Source organism: Patella vulgata, chromosome 3 (genome assembly GCF_932274485.2).
Source record: "Patella vulgata chromosome 3, xgPatVulg1.2, whole genome shotgun sequence".
NCBI classification, from domain to species: domain Eukaryota; kingdom Metazoa; phylum Mollusca; class Gastropoda; family Patellidae; genus Patella; species Patella vulgata.
In genome coordinates this window covers 65587046-65604527 of record NC_065881.2, presented here as the reverse complement: position 1 = coordinate 65604527, position 17482 = coordinate 65587046, and the positions used below count along the sequence as shown (strand labels likewise).

The 17482-nt window shown below is 33.6% G+C and overlaps 1 protein-coding gene across 3 annotated transcripts in view; it reads left to right on the top strand.

Moving 5' to 3' along the window:
- LOC126817007 (uncharacterized) overlaps nt 1–16685 on the top strand; it is a 28886-nt gene extending 12201 nt beyond the window's left edge. For 2 of the 3 annotated variants that reach the window (XM_050543814.2, XM_050543815.2), the window contains 7 exons: nt 6689–10274; nt 10653–10775; nt 11085–11161; nt 11498–11675; nt 12206–12311; nt 12615–13931; nt 15090–16685. In XM_050543814.2, coding sequence (XP_050399771.1) covers nt 6689–10274; nt 10653–10775; nt 11085–11161; nt 11498–11675; nt 12206–12311; nt 12615–13931; nt 15090–15300 — 5598 coding nt within the window. In that variant the 3' untranslated portion in view covers nt 15301–16685. Of the gene's footprint in view, nt 1–6688; nt 10275–10652; nt 10776–11084; nt 11162–11497; nt 11676–12205; nt 12312–12614; nt 13932–14200; nt 14247–15089 lie in introns of all 3 variants that reach the window. The other variant, XM_050543816.2, reaches the window with a different exon arrangement.
- Nucleotides 16686–17482: the final 797 nt, after the last annotated feature.

The window sequence follows — 17482 nt, the reverse complement described above, 5'->3', positions numbered from 1 at the left end:
TGTTTAAATTCAATCAAGCTAGACTTTATTATCATGTCTAGATTATTCTCCTACCTAATCCACCATCAAATATAGAGATGACAATAACAAATTATTTACATTTGATGAGAACAATTAACATGAATAACAATTGTAGAAGGTTCTGATTAAATATTAATGAGTAAATAATAATCATCAAGTACCTTCTCAGTGCCAAAAATTTAAAAATAATATATACAATTAGCACATCTGTTTTAGCTCAGGATTCTGTGCTAATTATGAAAAAAATCATTGTGTGCAGCATTCTATTTCTGATCTCTTCAGCATGAAGGCTTGATCCAAAAACATATTTCTATGTTTACATGAAGCACTGCTGATAGTTGAGTATGCTATATTTTGTTGTTGTAGTATTGTGGATATAAACAGATTGATTAGTTCTGTGTATGAATGCAGTTTGAGCTATAGGTTAGAAATATGAATATTGATCATACCAGTCAGGATGAGACCAGCCAATTTACAAGAACTATAGTGCCTCAAGATATTGATTTTATACAGTGTACTGTCCAATGGCTTACATATTTCTAATTGAGCAATAGAAAGTTTGTCACTGAGGCGAATTGCCTATTTATAACATGTCTATATCCATCTACACATTATTGCTGTAGGACATAGAATTTATACAAAAGCTTTTACAATGCTATAGATTTAAGTGGTTAGAATTGCCAGTCTGTTCTGACTAGATGCTATATAATGGGAGATTGATTGGGAGTAGTTTCGTTAAATGCCACAGACTTAGTAACAGACTTATTAGAAAGCAAAACCCAGAGTGTCTCAAATAATTTTTAGTATACGCCCACATTTTCATGCCGATGTATTATGCCATTGGCCCTGGACGGCCGTCCACAATTTGTTTGTGGACACTCTACGGGTCACAATTTTCATTCGTTTTTGACGAAATTTGAAATATGAGTCTATCTCCCAAAAATCTTGGTTCCTTTCGATATTGGATTATGGCCCCTGATTGTTCAAAAAATCACGTTTTTAGCTTGTGGACACTCTAGAGGTCACAATTTTCATCTGATTTTGATGAAACTTGAAATGCATGTTTATAACCAAAGATCTTGGTTCTTTTCTATATTTGTGCATATCGGATCATAACTTTCTGTATTATGGCCCCTGACCCTACGAAAAATCACGTTTTTAGCTTGTGGATCAACTAGAGGTCATGATTTTTATCCGAGTTTAAAAAACGTTAAGATGTACCACCGTTACAGCTTAATGATAGTTGAGTTTGAATTACATGAAAATCGGAAGGAGGAGTAAAGTCGCTTGCTAAACTTTGTGGATTTGTTTTGTTTTGGTTTTTTTCCTGGTCCTCCGGTTTCCTTCCACTGCTAAAGGTCCCTACGAGCAGGGCCCTTATTCACGAAAACTTAAACTAAGATACAGTCAAAATTTTAAGAAATACTGCAATTCGATTGGCTGACCAGTAAAATCAATTTGCATATATCCAATGAAGTTGCAGTATTTCTTAAAATTTCGATTGTAACTTAGTTTTAAGTTTTCGTAAATAAGGGCCCAGGCCAATTATTAAAATTAGATTGTACCATATGTTAGTCCACAATTGACATAGTTTGTGTCAAGTGAATATTTACCATTTCTCTTATTTGATGAGTCTTCAATGTAACTAATATCTAACTAAGGTCAGAGGTTAAATACCATTTATTTAGCAGGGTAAAAAATTCATGTATTTTATTTTGATAAAATTTGGAAAACATTACTCCAAAAATGTATCATTGATTTTATTTATTAAGCCGAATATAACTGAGTCTATAATGTCTTATTTCAAATCAGCTAAATAAGCTACCAGTGTCAATAGATGCCTGTAATTCCACAGGTACCAGTATTCAGAAAATTAGAATAATATTTTTACATCTGTTTGCCTCATGTAATCAGTGAAGATACTACAAGGCAGAAATATAAAAACTGTTACTTGCAGCAATAAATTTCTAATAGCTCTCACCCAACGAAATATCTTTTCCAAAAGTAGATGTCAGAATCATCATAATTGTATGTAGACATAGAGAGAAATTGAGATGTACGTCCATTAAACACTAACTAGATTATTTTGATACTAACAAGGTATATATAAATAATAAAACCAGGAGAGACAGTAATTGATCATCTACTGAAAATCAACACGTTCATTTCGGTACTAACATGATACTTGTGACCCAAAAAAGAAGAAATAGATCTTGAAGTGTTCATCTATGGACAGACCTTATGATCTAAAGCGCATGTGTTAGACCACACAGCTATCCAAACTCCCTGTATATAAAGTGATATGTAATTAATAGTATATAATAAATTTATTAAGTGTTTTAAATAAAACATGTATAAGAGAAGAAGACAATGGTAGATGTATTACTATGCTATATTGATTAGATGACAAATATAATTTACTATCAATACTAGGTTCCAATATCTTCCTGATTATTGTCGATGATTCAGCCAACACACAGTCAATGTCATACTCTGTGTACAATCTAATGATGACTAATACCTAATGTACATGTACTAGCGCCGCTATCTGGCAATGTGCACATTCTGCAAAACATATCTTTTGTTTGATGTATTGTTGGCAGCAGTATAGACTACATGATGTCTACAAGTAAGGTTATAGAGAAGGCTAATATTACCACAGGTATAGGTCTAGAGTATACTGAACCTGAAAGTGATATTTATATTTTCTATTCACTAGTCATCTGTGATAGTTCACTTCTGTTGGTATTTGTGTTGAAGATATTTTGCAAAGGATTATTGAAGGATTATGTTCATGAATTGAAGGTCATACTGAAAAAATTACGGAAAAGCATTGAAATTATTTGAGGGCTAGGGGGCAGCTCATGTCAGAACCTCTTAAATTATATGTACAGCAATAGACTACCATTTGAAAAAGCAGTTGAGAAATGTTCAATTCCGAAATGCTGTGGATTATAACTGTTTAGTTTTGTTTTCAAAGATGGATGTATTTTTGTGCACTCATTGATGGCCTGGTTATTGACGGCATTTATTGATGGTTGAATTTATGCATGTTTAAAGAATAAATACATGCCCATCTGTTATTATCTTGATTCAGTATGGAATATAAACTAGACTATGTGAAAAGGTTATCTGATGTGCTTTTACTATATTGAGTGGTTGGTAACACATGTATGTCACAGTCATGATCAATGTATTGATTATATGACTTTAATCACACCATACCAGAATAGATTTTATTCCCTCGGGCAATCATTACTCATTTTTTATAATGATCTTTGAAGTATCATTTCCTTTAAAGGATAAAAAGAGATAATCATCTTGTAACTCTTGTTGTTTTACTTACGTAGATAATACATCACACTTATTATTCATATAGAAGTTTGTCTTGACATAGTTTAGTCGTAAGGATTATTTGTGTCTGGTAGAAATGAATATAATGTAAGTCTAATGTAAAATAACATTTGTAGGTGTTAAGGGTGTTGAGCAGTCTAAATTGCACATTTTAAAGCTAGCACTGTAATTTTTGTTGATAAGATATGACATTTTTTGTTATTTGGGGTGATAAACTACATATTATTCACTAAATAAATACCAATTTTATTTACCAACTTTGTTCCAAACTTGACTCAAAAGCATGATAATAAAGGGTGCCGATGACTACAAAAGTCAAATTTTCTCAGTTATGCCTTCATGGATTTTCATCAAATTTGGCATGAACAATGTAAGTCCAAAAAATCCACAGGACAATTTTTGACTATAGCCTGTGGTTTGTCCGGTATCACTGGACAATTTTTGGCTATAGGCTGTGGTTTGTCCGGTATCCATGGAAATGCCAAAAAACGATGAGTTTTCAGTTTTCTTGGAAATTCTATTAGTACATGCTAAAAAGATTTATTGATAATCTCCCCAGTAGATCGAAAGTAGAGGTTATAAACGAAATTTCAAGATTTTGTGATTTTCGGTAAATTCTTTGATTACGTCTACAATTTCTAAGTTCTAAAATACAACAATTCGGACGTAAAAAGTAAATATTTACTTCAGTGCACTACTCCGCCGCTCTAAAAATCATTTTATGCATTCAATAATGGTAGTTTTCAACCATCAAAAAATGAAATTCAGCCATGTTCCAGTACGATAGATGGTAGACCTGGATAATTGCATCTTAGAGGGACTTCCTTCTGGCGTCATATATAGATAGATGCCAATGATCCAGTGTGAAACTGCTGCTGGACACGGCCATGATTGTTTACAGCGGACAACATCATAATTTATTCAAGAACTGATCTAGGTCGGGGGAACCTTCAAATTTGCTATGAATAGTTTTTTTTATTTCCGCTTGTACCTCCAATATAATCAACAAACGGTCGGATTGTTATGTGTCCTCTTGGTTATTTTACACAAGGAACAAGTGTGCAAAGTCTTAATAAGATTGGTGTTGAAAAGTTAGTCCTTATCTTTGACTACTCAACACCCTAATTCATGTTACAGTGAAATTGTAGCCTATGGGTTGTGTTAATTCATGTTACAGTTAGGCTGTAGTCTGGGGTTGTGTTTATAATGGTAGTGCAAAAGGGGGCAACAATCCATTCTTTGTAAATTATATGATGTCTTAAAAAATATTTTAATTGGCGATGCACTTTGATAGGATTGTCCCTATTGAGTCCACGATCTGCTATGTGCAGATACGGTCAACACGATTGCTATGACTGACCTCAATATATGACAGGATCACCACGATTACTCCATGATTTAAACCACAGTTTCAATCGTAGCACAAATCTTGATGGTGTGAACCTAGCATTAGGAAATTGTCTGTACTTATTTATTCTGACGCCTTTGTTTTTTACCCTAGCCTTTTAAATATCTATTGTGATAGATGTCTAGAGGAGAGTCAGTTTTATTAAAAAGCTTCATAATCTTATACAGTTTACTTATTACCCATTCCAAAAAAGCATCCGGTAACTTTTTGTGATCTGTATGTTGTAAGTTGTGTTAAACACAATACCACCTATTGATGTTACAATATGTTTAGAGTTATCGATAGACTGTTTTGTACAAAGCTTTCATTAAGTTACACTATGCATGTTTGAAAAAGCAAATGATGAAATGTACAAAAATATACATAAAGGCCTATAATGCAAGTCTGTGTGAGAAAGGGGGGTTGGGTGCCCGAATGGTTAACTTATGCTTGTTGCATCATAAGGTCTGTCATTGAGTCAAGTGGCATGGTTTTTATTCCCCGATTGTACGTGACAAGGAGTAAGGTTGCCTCCTCAACCTCGTGGGTTTTCATTGGGTCCTCCAGTTTTCTGCCACTGCTGTAGGTAGACCCCTACGCGCAAGTGAATTAATGAAATAAAATAGAACCATATGTTAGTCCCGAAATGACCTAGTTTGTGTTGAGTGGAGGTTAAACCCCATCTCTCTCTCTCTCTCTCTCTGAGCAATCTAAAAAATCTAGAAAACAAAAGTGGCATTTAAGAATCAGACATTTCAGACTAAATTAATCTTATTACGTGATGTAAACAAAATGGATAGATGAGGATGTTGTCTGACAAACCACATTCACAAGTTTATTCAGTTGTGTTGTACATAGTTAAAAGCTACTTTATATCTCGTGTGACATTTCGATTTGCTGCCAAAAGTTTTATTTTTGTGCGTTTTATTTTTACACTAACATCAAAGTATGTTGTGCTCGTGAGGATAATTAGATAAATTAATAGAAACGTTTAGAGAGTTTTTGTGCTAAAAAGATATCAGCTTTATGAATATACATGTGTATGTAAATGAATACTGTATATTACATGTAACTTAAACTAGCAATCAAATTAGTCTTGACATTTAAGCTGGAAGTTAGCTGCATAAATAGTACTGTATAGGTTAAAACATAGCTTGTGGTTTAAACTAGTTCTATATGACATATTATGACTTGATATTTATTTCATTGTGTAATTTTAATACAAACATCAGTATTTAAGTTATATAGTTGAATTTGGACCAGTACAAATGCATATCATTATTGATTACAGCAACACACATATATGTAGAATATTTCTATTTTAATTATATAAATCATTGATTTTTAATATTTTATTTGTTATCGTATTATTCTTTATATATAGTGTTTGGACTTTACGGGCTTCAGACTTTTTTGCTAGTATTTTAAATACCAACGCAAGATCATTTTATAGAAACATGATTGGTTTCATCTCTCCAGACTTTTCAGTACAGGTGCTCTGATTTCCACGTTTATTGAAATTTGTGACACAGTGACTACTGTAAGATCAAAATTGTCCTAGATAATTCTAGAGCATATTTTAATTTACCGGTAGTATACAAGTAATTAAGCTTTGGTGTACCGATATTCAAATAACTTTCTCTGTAGAATTTCTAGATTTTGAAATATATTTAAAAATTGTACAATCGAAATTTTAGATTTATTGTGTATAATTGCCCATTTGGCAGAAAGGTAGCCAGAACCAAGTCTGTGATGGAGCAAATATTCTGAAATCGGAACTTGGTTATGTATAAACCATAAAGAGTAAGCCATAGTTACCAGGAAATGTGAAGGTCAATTATTTCCCACATACACGTTTGGTCATGTTATTTCATCTGTTTAATAAAGATTAATAGTGTCTAATGTATTTTTTTTTTATCTTTTCAGGCTACATGGAAAAATATGTCCCCTACCCACGGACAAATAAATACACTACTTAATAATGAAAACTGTGTGGACAATGTAGAAAATAATTATAAACTCTGTGAAAATCTAACAAATCAAAATGTTGCACAAACTATTGACCCAAAACAGTGTAATAACAATGTAACAGGAAACACGGATAAGTTAGATAACATGAATTACAACAATATGGAGACAGAGATTATGATGGATTCATTGAATATGAACGAGGGCTACCAAAAGTTAGAAGCGCGTGCAACTCTGCCTAAAATACGACCCAAAGGCAAGAAAAAATATTCCACGTGGAAGGATGTTTCTCCCAGTAATAGCAAGGAGAATCTAGTAGGACGGAAAATGAGTGACAGTTTTGGTAGTCCTAAGCGCTCCAGATCTTGGGATGTATCGCAAAGTAATGGTAGTCAAACGGTCACCTGGAAAGATATGTCACCAACCAAACTCAAAGGTCAGGTACGTCAAAAAACTATACGTAAAAAGCGACCTGAGAGTGGTTACTACTCTAATGATGTACAAAGTGAAGGACAAGATTCAAGAGAAGAGTTTGATTCTTTATCTGGTTCTGGTAGTGATCAAATTAACAATGGCCGTTCGTCTAGTTCTACACCTGATGATGCTGGTTTCAGCGAATATTATTATGATGAGGATTTCACAGTGAAATTTGACACCAACATCAGAAACTCGTCGCTAAAATTAAAAGATGAACAAGAAGAAGAATTAGTGTTTCCGCCTTCGTTAACTGGTAGTTATACTAGATTTGGCAACCTACGCGAATCTCTGTCTCACCCGGATTTATATTTTGGTAATTATGAATCGGAACTGTCTGGTAGTCGTACATCTATGGAAGTTTCATCTAGTGAACGTGAAATGATGTGTTCTAGTGATATGTTAGATTTTAGTAACGATCCTCTCTTTACACCTACTCCAACCGGTGATTTAGCGGCACAGACATATTCTACAGATAGTTTATCGCGAGATCAGGCCAACAGTACAACTAGTCGTTCATCTGGTGATGGTAAACTAGCAGTTGATTGTTGTCCTAGAAAAGATGAATATTTTCTTTCCTTTAATTCTTCATCACAAGGACAATCAACAGCATCTTTAAGTAGTAATTCCTATGCATCACAAACCTCATCACAAGATGGTATTGGTACTTGTAGTCCTTCGTGTAGTTCAAATGATGGTGAAGAAATCTGCTCGAATAGTTTTCACTTCTGCCAGGCAGGACAGAATGATGAATTTGCAAACAATAATGGCAATTTGAGATCACACCCCAGTAAGTCTGGCTTGGATGTCCTCCAAGAATGTTCAATCGAAAAATCTGAATCAACAAATGGATCTAAAGCTTCAAGTGGCCACCATTCTCGAAGGTCACCTCGAAACAGCCCTAAATCTTCACCAACTAAAAATTCTTCTAAAAACTCACCTAAATCATCTCCCCAAAAGTCAGAATCTGCCAAACTACAGCCGAGCAAAGGTACTTATGGCTCTTTAGATGGTCAACAAAAACTGTGTGGAACAGATAAACAACATAGTTTAAGGAGGGTGAAGAATCTCACTTCGTGGAAACAAGTGAAAAATTTGAAGAAGTTTGGTATTATGTGTAATTCGACGGACAGAGTTCACAGTATGCCTGATTTGAATGTACAGACGTCTTTTAATACCACTCCACACAGGACATATACAGAACAAAGAGATCTACAGGATATATCTGATAGTTTCCACAATAAAAGACATTCTTCTTCTTTATTAGAGCTATATCAGCGAATGAAAAGTCCATCAAGTATGGTCAGTATGGATACTATCCGAGCAGTTGAACAAATTTTGTTTCCAGATAACAGTATTAATGGCAGGTTTAATTCAGAATGTCAGTACAGCCCTAATAGTACAGATTCTAGTTATGATGGAAGCGACCATGGCTGTGGGTGTAGATTTCAAGAAGATACCAGATGCAGCAGCAGAAACAGTTGCAATTCACCAGTTCGATTCATTACATCATCGAAAAATTACTCTCGTGCCACTGCTGTATCCCAGGACACAGTCCAACTTTGGCATGGTACTAAAAACTTCTCATCACAGTTTCCACCTAAAACACAGGACTGTGGTGTGCAGGCATCAATGGACGAACCAGAACCAACACCCGTGTTAAACCAATCTCAACAAACATCCCCAAATATTCATCGAGAAATCATGACTATATTAGAGGATATTGGAGAACATGAGTCTAGAAAACCATTTAAGGAACCTCATCAACGCAAATCTGCATCGGAAACCAGACCAAAACAAACAGAACATAAACCAACTAACAGAAGATCATCGAGCCTCTCACCATCGCGATATGATCAACCAAAATTTTACTCTTACAGATCTTTACCTGATCTAAGTTTCTTGTCTCCAGCACAAAAAAGTGACTTTTCCTGTGAAAGTTCTCTATTTGATCCTGTTAAAATTCCAATCATACTTACACCTGTTGTGGATGATAGTCAACAGACACAGTCCTCTCAAAGAGAATCTGGCTATTGTTCCTGTCATAAAGATAAGCGCTATGGTGGAAGCAGACATAAACACTTTGAATCAGGTTCTAGCAGTGGTTTTAGTACAAGTTCTACGTCTTCTGGTATTGATCCTGACTATTTTGAATGTCGATGTTGTCAAGGAAGTATGGCTAAAGATCTTGAAAGAATTCTTTTTCTACCACCTCATTTAGAGTGCACACAGAAATTTATGGACAGGCGTGAAACTTCAAACAGTTCTCATCATCACAGATCATCAGATCATTCTGGCTATGAACATCATCCTTCATCCATGGGAAAACGAAAGTCATCAAGAAAAATGAGCTCCAGTAGTTCTTCCAATTCAACTTCATCATTACATTTGGACAGATTATATTCAGTTAAAGAAGAGAGCCCCACATCACCAGAGAAGCATGAAAAATTACACACAGTATTTGATCAAGGAGCAAAATTACATGGTCATGTCTATCGAGGCTATCATCTATCCGGCAACATGGAGAAACGTTACCATAATCGAGAATACTATGAAATTGAGGCTGATGAAACCAGCTACTCAATTGAAGTTCAGGAAGACATCAGCTGCGGAAGAAAACCATTAAAATCATGCTTACGCAAAATGGATAAAGGTTGCAGATCACGCTCATTATCCAACCCTGACAACCTGAATGCTCAACTCAATGATTCATCAAAACCACCTCGAAAACCCAATCGCTACTCTATTGCATGTGACAGCCTTTTCCCCCAAACAGTCAATAAACAAGTGGAGGTGACTGAAGCAGATAACCCCCAAGCTACTTTACTTAAAAAAGATATCCAGTCATCTACAACAGGAATTGAAGAACATTTCTCGGAAGCTGATCCACAAAGTGCATCAACAGATGATGTTAGTAAAGCTAATAAAAGAGTCAGCTTTGCTTCTGAAGTCCTATTTCAATCTCCACAGTGTAGTCCCCAAGTATCACCCCATCGCTTACCCAGTGCTGCTAAAGTAACTAGTATTGAAATGGAGGATGAACAACTTCGTGTAGAAATTAGTGAACCAGGTATGTTTGACTGAAAGAATATATTAATAGAACAATAAAGCTTAACAATAAAACATTTTGCTTTGGATATATTATTATTATCAAGAATGGTAGTTCTTATTATTAGGTTATTTTGAGGAAATCAGTAAAATGTAATAGAGTTACATCCATATATCTTAGCGTAATATGTATATGTGTAGTACTGAAGTCTATTTAAATCATTTACAAATTTTCATTTTAAATTATCCATAGCTTAATCCATACTAGAATGTACTAAAAATCAACAGTAAATACCCCCCAGGCTTGGATTCAGTTGGATTAAAAGGGAAGCCCATCCAAAGAGTTAAGTGAAGATTACAAAATGACTTAACATCAAATAATACATTTTTGTCTTTTCAGTTCCTCCAGAAAAACCTAAACGGTTATTTACAGATATACCTCCGGTTGAGTTCCAAGTCAGTCCTACCCTTGATGATCTTCAACAAGGGTCTGAGGAATTGATGGAACTCAACAGGAAAATAGGTAAGTTTGACATTATTGCTAAATCAGTCGATAATACTATTAAACAAGAAGTTAACACTATCCAGTTGTTATAAGAAATTATCTTATATGTATAGACCATTTGTTATTCCTTGGTCCATTGCATGTGTCTTCTGCCTCCCAAGTAATATCAATTGTGTTTTTCCATTATAATTAATCAGTGTTTATGGTCAGTCTCTATTTAAAATTCAACTATCTTAACCTACTAAATCTTGAAATTACATTTATTAAAAAAAGTTGTTAAACTTGTACACTGTATCTCTAATTTCTAATGTGTAATTATTCTTTCAGCTTTGCTTTCCAACATTACCCGTGCAGCTGAAACCCTAGTATTACATTTCGCCCAAGCCAGGGATCCTTTCGAGAAGGTAAGTCATTAAAAAGTAGTCTACTGGTGTAAGATGTGTATGTTATGTGTTATTATAATGCAAAACTAGCTCACTATTCTTTAATTAATAATAGCACTTTTAAATCTTGTTTCATAAACACTTCTGGTAATGAAAATAAAAGTATAAAAGGGTTTGAACAAAAAAAACTTTGGGAGAGAAATCCATACTGGCTAATCACCACTACATGTTTATAGATTTCCAATTTTTTGTGTAATGGAAGATTCACTGTACATGGAGCTTATATATTCTTAATTTTCTTCATAGAGAAAAAATGTAGGTTAAATCCATATCTGATTCATACTGTTATTTTTACAGTTACGCCTAGGGAGCGTTGCTGAAACGCCAGAAGTTGGAACACTGGTGTTCAAGGAACTGTGTCCAGCCATGGAGCAGGTGATAGAAGACAAAATGAAGCCACATAGAACTGGGCTTCATGTCTTTGGTAAAATTCACATCACTCCATGGAGAATCGCAGAAATGTCAGCAGAAGTTGGTAAGTCCAAGAAATTTTTGTTTTAACAGTAGGAATTATAAATCTTTAATTAATGGGAAATACAATTTCAACTCCAAGTTGCGAACATGAATAAACACACTGTGGACAAGAAGAGATAAAAAGAGAGTACATCACAGGTGATTAGATGCTGTAGGGTGCTACTACCACAGGGTAAAAAGTAGTTGTCACTGTTCACCATGTATTCGTTAGTCTATAAGATATCTGTTCGTAACATACTTTATTCCTGGAGTTTCTGCTGCCAGTCTATAAATCCTGAACGCAACATATATGTTTACGTAATCAAGTTTGAGACTGCCAATGAGTTAGAATACATGTAGGTCGCCATTATAAGTTACCAAATGGATTGATAGTTTCATTATTAAATGTTACCAACAGTCATCATTAAAAGTTACCAAATGGTTTGATAGTTTCATCAGCTTAGTAGTGTTGAATTGATAATTTTTAAAGCAGTAAGCTTTAATAAATTAATTTTGTGTAGGGTTATTAATTACAGTGTATATTTTTTTCAGGGCCATATACTAGATCTATCAATCAACTTGTAAAACAACTAAAATCTAGACCAACTCTGTTGTCAAACAAACAAAGGTTCTATGCTTTTGTTGCTGGTCTACTCAAGTAAGTAAATTTATTAACATTTCATATTTTGCTCATAAGATATAGATGATCTTGATTACTATTAATCTTGAATGACAAGAGTTCACTCTAAACTGTTTACGTGATATCTAGGTCTTTTAATAATTTTGCTGGCTAACATACAAACATCTAGCATATTATTTAGTGAAGGAATAAATCTGTTAATTCTCCTGCTGAAGTATTAATTTTCGCTTCAAAGTAGGTTTCTTTGAATTGTGGTGTTAATTCATATTATAGCTATCATAGAATGAAATTCCTTGATTTCTATGTCTGTTTATTTTGTAGTTTAAGATTGTTAGACTTTTGGGTTGGATATATCCAGATGAAGGATGATTTAGTGGAACAGGTCTACCATCCAGACGCCATCTTGAGAAACAGTAAAACTAAGCTTGATAAACATTATAACAGTATGCTACTTGCCTTACAGCCATTATCAGCTTTACCATTTCAGATGGAATATGACTTGGTGGCCCAAAGTCCAGCCGGACTTCTGAACTGTTCTAGTGAAATAAAATCTGAATCAAGCTTCCAAAATGTAACAGATAGTGTTGATTGGGTGAAATCTGGTGTTCCCAAGAGTGTGTCTGATAGTGAACAGGTAGTTGGCTGTACTAAGAGCAGGTTACCCATACCCAAAGCTAAGTCTGTACCATCACATATGGGCCCAACTGTAAACAAAGGTTATAGTGGTGCCAAGAAACTTACTACTTTCACAGGAGTAAGATCGGGTTTGAATCAAATAGGACAGTTACGTGTTGACCTTTCAAAGGTCAAATTGCCAAAAGATGAGTTGCCGTCACAAGAAAGAAGTACCGATTCTTCATCATCTTCTAGTAGTGAATCTAAGGGAAATAAAACAACATGGGCTAAACAATCACCTACCCGCAGTCCAACCAAAATTTTGTGTAATGGAGAATTTGTGGAACCCAAATCAGCCTCCGCTGATGTTGGTAATGTCACTGTCACAGGTTTAACCCAGAAGTTCATTGAAAATCGCAGTCTGGAGAGTTCTGCTGGTAGTATTGAGAAGGGAGATGACTCTAGCTCTAGTCTGTCAATGAAAGCTCTGTTGGATGAATCACCAACCAAAGCAGCAGCCATTGTGAAAAAACCTGAGCTGCCAAAACTTTCACCGAAGAAAACTTTGGACATTACAACATTGATAGATAAACTTTTGCTGTCGAACAAACAACCAGTTATTGTTAAACCAGTGGTAAAACGACCAGCTTCTTCAGCTAGTGATCTGAAAGTGGATTCATCGGAAAGTGATGCTGTTGTAGGATCGGCTGGCTTTGACACTAAAAATGTGAATAAAATTGACAGTAAGGTTTTGGCTGATAGTGTAGATGAAATTGGTGACGATATTTTGGGTAGTGAAGAGGCAATAACGCAAAACACTGGTTCGTGTGTAAGCATTACAGGCAGTGCTTCTAACTATCAACCAAATACAACATTTGCAGTTATTGAAGCCAGTCCTATTATGCATGTTCAGTTTGTGACGCCTAAAGTACCTGAAAGAGCCATTTTTAATGATCATGTGAAAGGATGTGGCCAGTCAGATCTTGTCCTGAAACGTGATGATTTCAGATTAACTGAATTCAGGTAAAATATATTTTGAGAGAATAAAAATGAGGATATTTAGATAATCGTTGTGTTTTTGTTTTGATTTTTTGTAAAAATGGATTTATTTTGAGCTTTGCTGTGAAACCTTTATTTGTTGATCTGTAAATGTGATTGTATGGAGACAATATTTGTCTCTTCTATTTAGATATACCTGTATTATTCACTATACATAATATCCTAAGCACTAAGTTTTTTCCTTGGTATCTTTTACGCTGCAATATCATCATGTGATTTCTTTTGTTATATAGGTTGTTGAATGTGAAGTAATAACTGTGGCATCCAATATTTTGCATGGTAATTTTCATTTTGTTATGTTTATTTTACTCATCAATAACTTTTGCACTTTTTTGTGAGCAGTATACAAAGTCACATCTGAAGACAGTACTTGTTGCATTTGTTGTTGCATGATTGTTGTGTTTATGTATTGCAGATATTAATGAGTGTCACATTAACCAGCTTTGTAAATATATCTTGAATATATATGCTCTACATAATAGTATATTAAATTGCTGTTTGTGCAACATAAATTTTAAAAATTAAACTGAGAATCAAGCGCAGGAAAGATAAATATAAGCTTCTACTATCTGTTTAAACTAAAGGGATATGAGGCGATAGTAGCAAGGAAATTTCATTTTGGCTTCAATCTATTTTATTCGGTTCAATACCAACCTTTCAAATAATGAAATGTGAAAATATATTTATATCAAGTAGTTGTTGAGGTATCTTATATTTCAAATGCTGTTTGGAAAGAAGTGACTCTTGTAAGAAGTAAACATTGCATGTAATCCTCTGCCATTTACCAACAAAAATATCTACAATTGCCAAATTTTCTTTCAAGCAATTTCTTGATATAAACAATGGAAGCTACAAAATAATGGCCTGGGATTGTGATTGACTAAATTATCATTAAATTATCTAAACTGGGGTACTGTTTAATATTTTAAACAGGCAAGAAAATTATATTCTTTTAATTTAATATATGTATTTAATACCTTGTGGAAACAGTTGTGCATCCCATGGTCTGTTTATAAATGAGAGATATAACATGATGCACGATGCACAACCATTGCATGGTTTGATTCTATTTATTATCACAATCTAACACAATTATAACATCTAATACATTCTTATTTACAGATATAGTATAGCTTTACAATCATATGATCCTGATGACATGAATCATCTGTCATATGAAGATGGAGATATTCTAGAAGTTTTGGCTCAACTAGATTCGGATTGGTTATATTGTGCTCGAGGTTCACAGGAAGGACTAGTCAAGATCACTTCTGTTCGACCAATCTCAGCAGAAGACGAATTCAAATTAATGCATAATGATTTTTATAAGTAATCTATTTCCTTTTCTGGGAGGGTGGAATAACCTTTGAAATTATTTATCTAGTTTTTGAAGCAGCTAATGCGAACATGGGATTATTAAACGAACGATAATAAAGCACATGAAATTGAAAATAATATATTAATCTTTAACCCAGCATGCTGTTATTCATGAATGTTCTATCTATTTATATATAATATGCACTTATTAATATGAACAAATAGTGCAATATTTGAACTTGTTACTAAAATTAGATAATTTATAGTCTATTATCACTGGTAGAGTGATTATTTAGAATAAAGTTTTTGGTGCAATATTTACCTTGTATTATAATCTATCCTTTTCTTTATATAAATATACGTCAACTAAACAATTTGTGCTGTATAGTATTGAAGTATGTATAAAATATATTTATTCCATTTAATATGTAAAAGTAATAACAACTGCTGCAATTTAACATTCAAAATTTACATACATGTAATTGTAAAAATTTCCTTAAAATGGAGAAAATGACAACTGATTTATTTCATGTTAAGATTGTGTGTTGTGTTATTATTTATTACGTTATTTCAAGTAAATGTTATTGTCCTTTTAGTGCTGTGATTTTTTTGGGAGAATATTAAATTGTAAAAAATGGTCATTTAGAAAAACCTGTATGCAAGTTGTTTTGTATAATTTTTTCTTAATAGGAAATGTGTCTATCGTTAAAATAATTTATTATCAATGTTAAATTTGTACTTGTATAAAGATTTATTTGATAATCAATTTGAAATTTTTTGCATGTGCATGCTCCAAATTACATGTATTATTCCATTATTTGAAATTTAAACAATGCCCTATTTGGACAGCGTGTTGATTTTTGGTTTAGAAACTTTTTATGGAATATTTCTGAACTTAATTAAATTTGTTTGAAACAATTATATTATTTTCTTTTTGTTTCAAAATTTGTTCTTCATTATTTATAAATGAAGATAACTTTATACTATTATTATTTGCTTTAATTGCTAGCTTTGTCAATTTTAATCATTTGCAATATACAAGACATCATAATTATTTGATTTATATTTAAATAAGATAACCCTTCATTAATTAATATTAAGATGTAATTACTTTTAGAGATAAAGACCAAACCATTTAATTAATGTTTTATTTAATCACCAGTAGTTGTAGAGTATGACTGTATTAGATGGGAGTATAATATCATTCTATATAGGATATTGATGTAGAATTATACAGTGAACACAAAAACCAGTATGGGTTTTATAATAAATAACCCCAGGGTTTCATTGGTTTTTCAATATAATATCAGCTTTTGCTTCAATTTCAAGTGTGCAATATTGTATTACCATATTCTTGTCTGCAGTTACTACAATAAATCATTACATTTAACTCTCACATAATTTTTTTGTTTTTTCTCTTGAAACAAATAAAGGATCTCTTACGTTTCTTTAAAAATGAAGTGTAACTGTACTACTTTTCTTCACAAACCAGGCTAAATCAGACTGGCATACACCATGCAGTGAGGGAATATTTGGTCAGATAGACTACAGATTACTCTTAGTTTGAATTAAAACTATCAAGGTTTGTTTTTTTACATCCATGCCCATGTGTACATGTGTACATTTTGTCCTGGCCAGACTCTTGTCTGCACTACAAGGGGGGAAACCATATTTACTGACTGAACACATCAGTTATGAGTGAGTATATCAGCCAGAGATATATCTATGGACAAAATGATGATGAACAGCAGACTTTAATTGGGATAGATGATAATTTGAGTCAAGTATTATACATATTTGTCAGAAACACCACTGCTTGGGCAAAATTCTCCTCCCCTCACATAATACCTGATAAGTAAGAATATGGCCCTAGTAAAAAGCGTCAACAAACTTTTTAATCCTGTTTCATTCCATGGATAAGTACCACTATATTAAACCAACATGTATCTTACTACAGAATTGGAACATTAAATGGTTTGGGAATTAGAAGCCCACTCGAATAGTTGGAATATCTCAGACAAGAGTAATGCTTACGCTGCATGATATGCAATCTGATTAAAGTACAGATCTATATTTTATTTTTTTATACTTTCGGTGGCCTCTACAACATGAGGATCTGACCAGTTGTAGTGGAAGGTTGCGTCAGAGGTCATACGAGCGGTTTTGGTTTTTAACCGTATGACGTCAGACATTTGAAT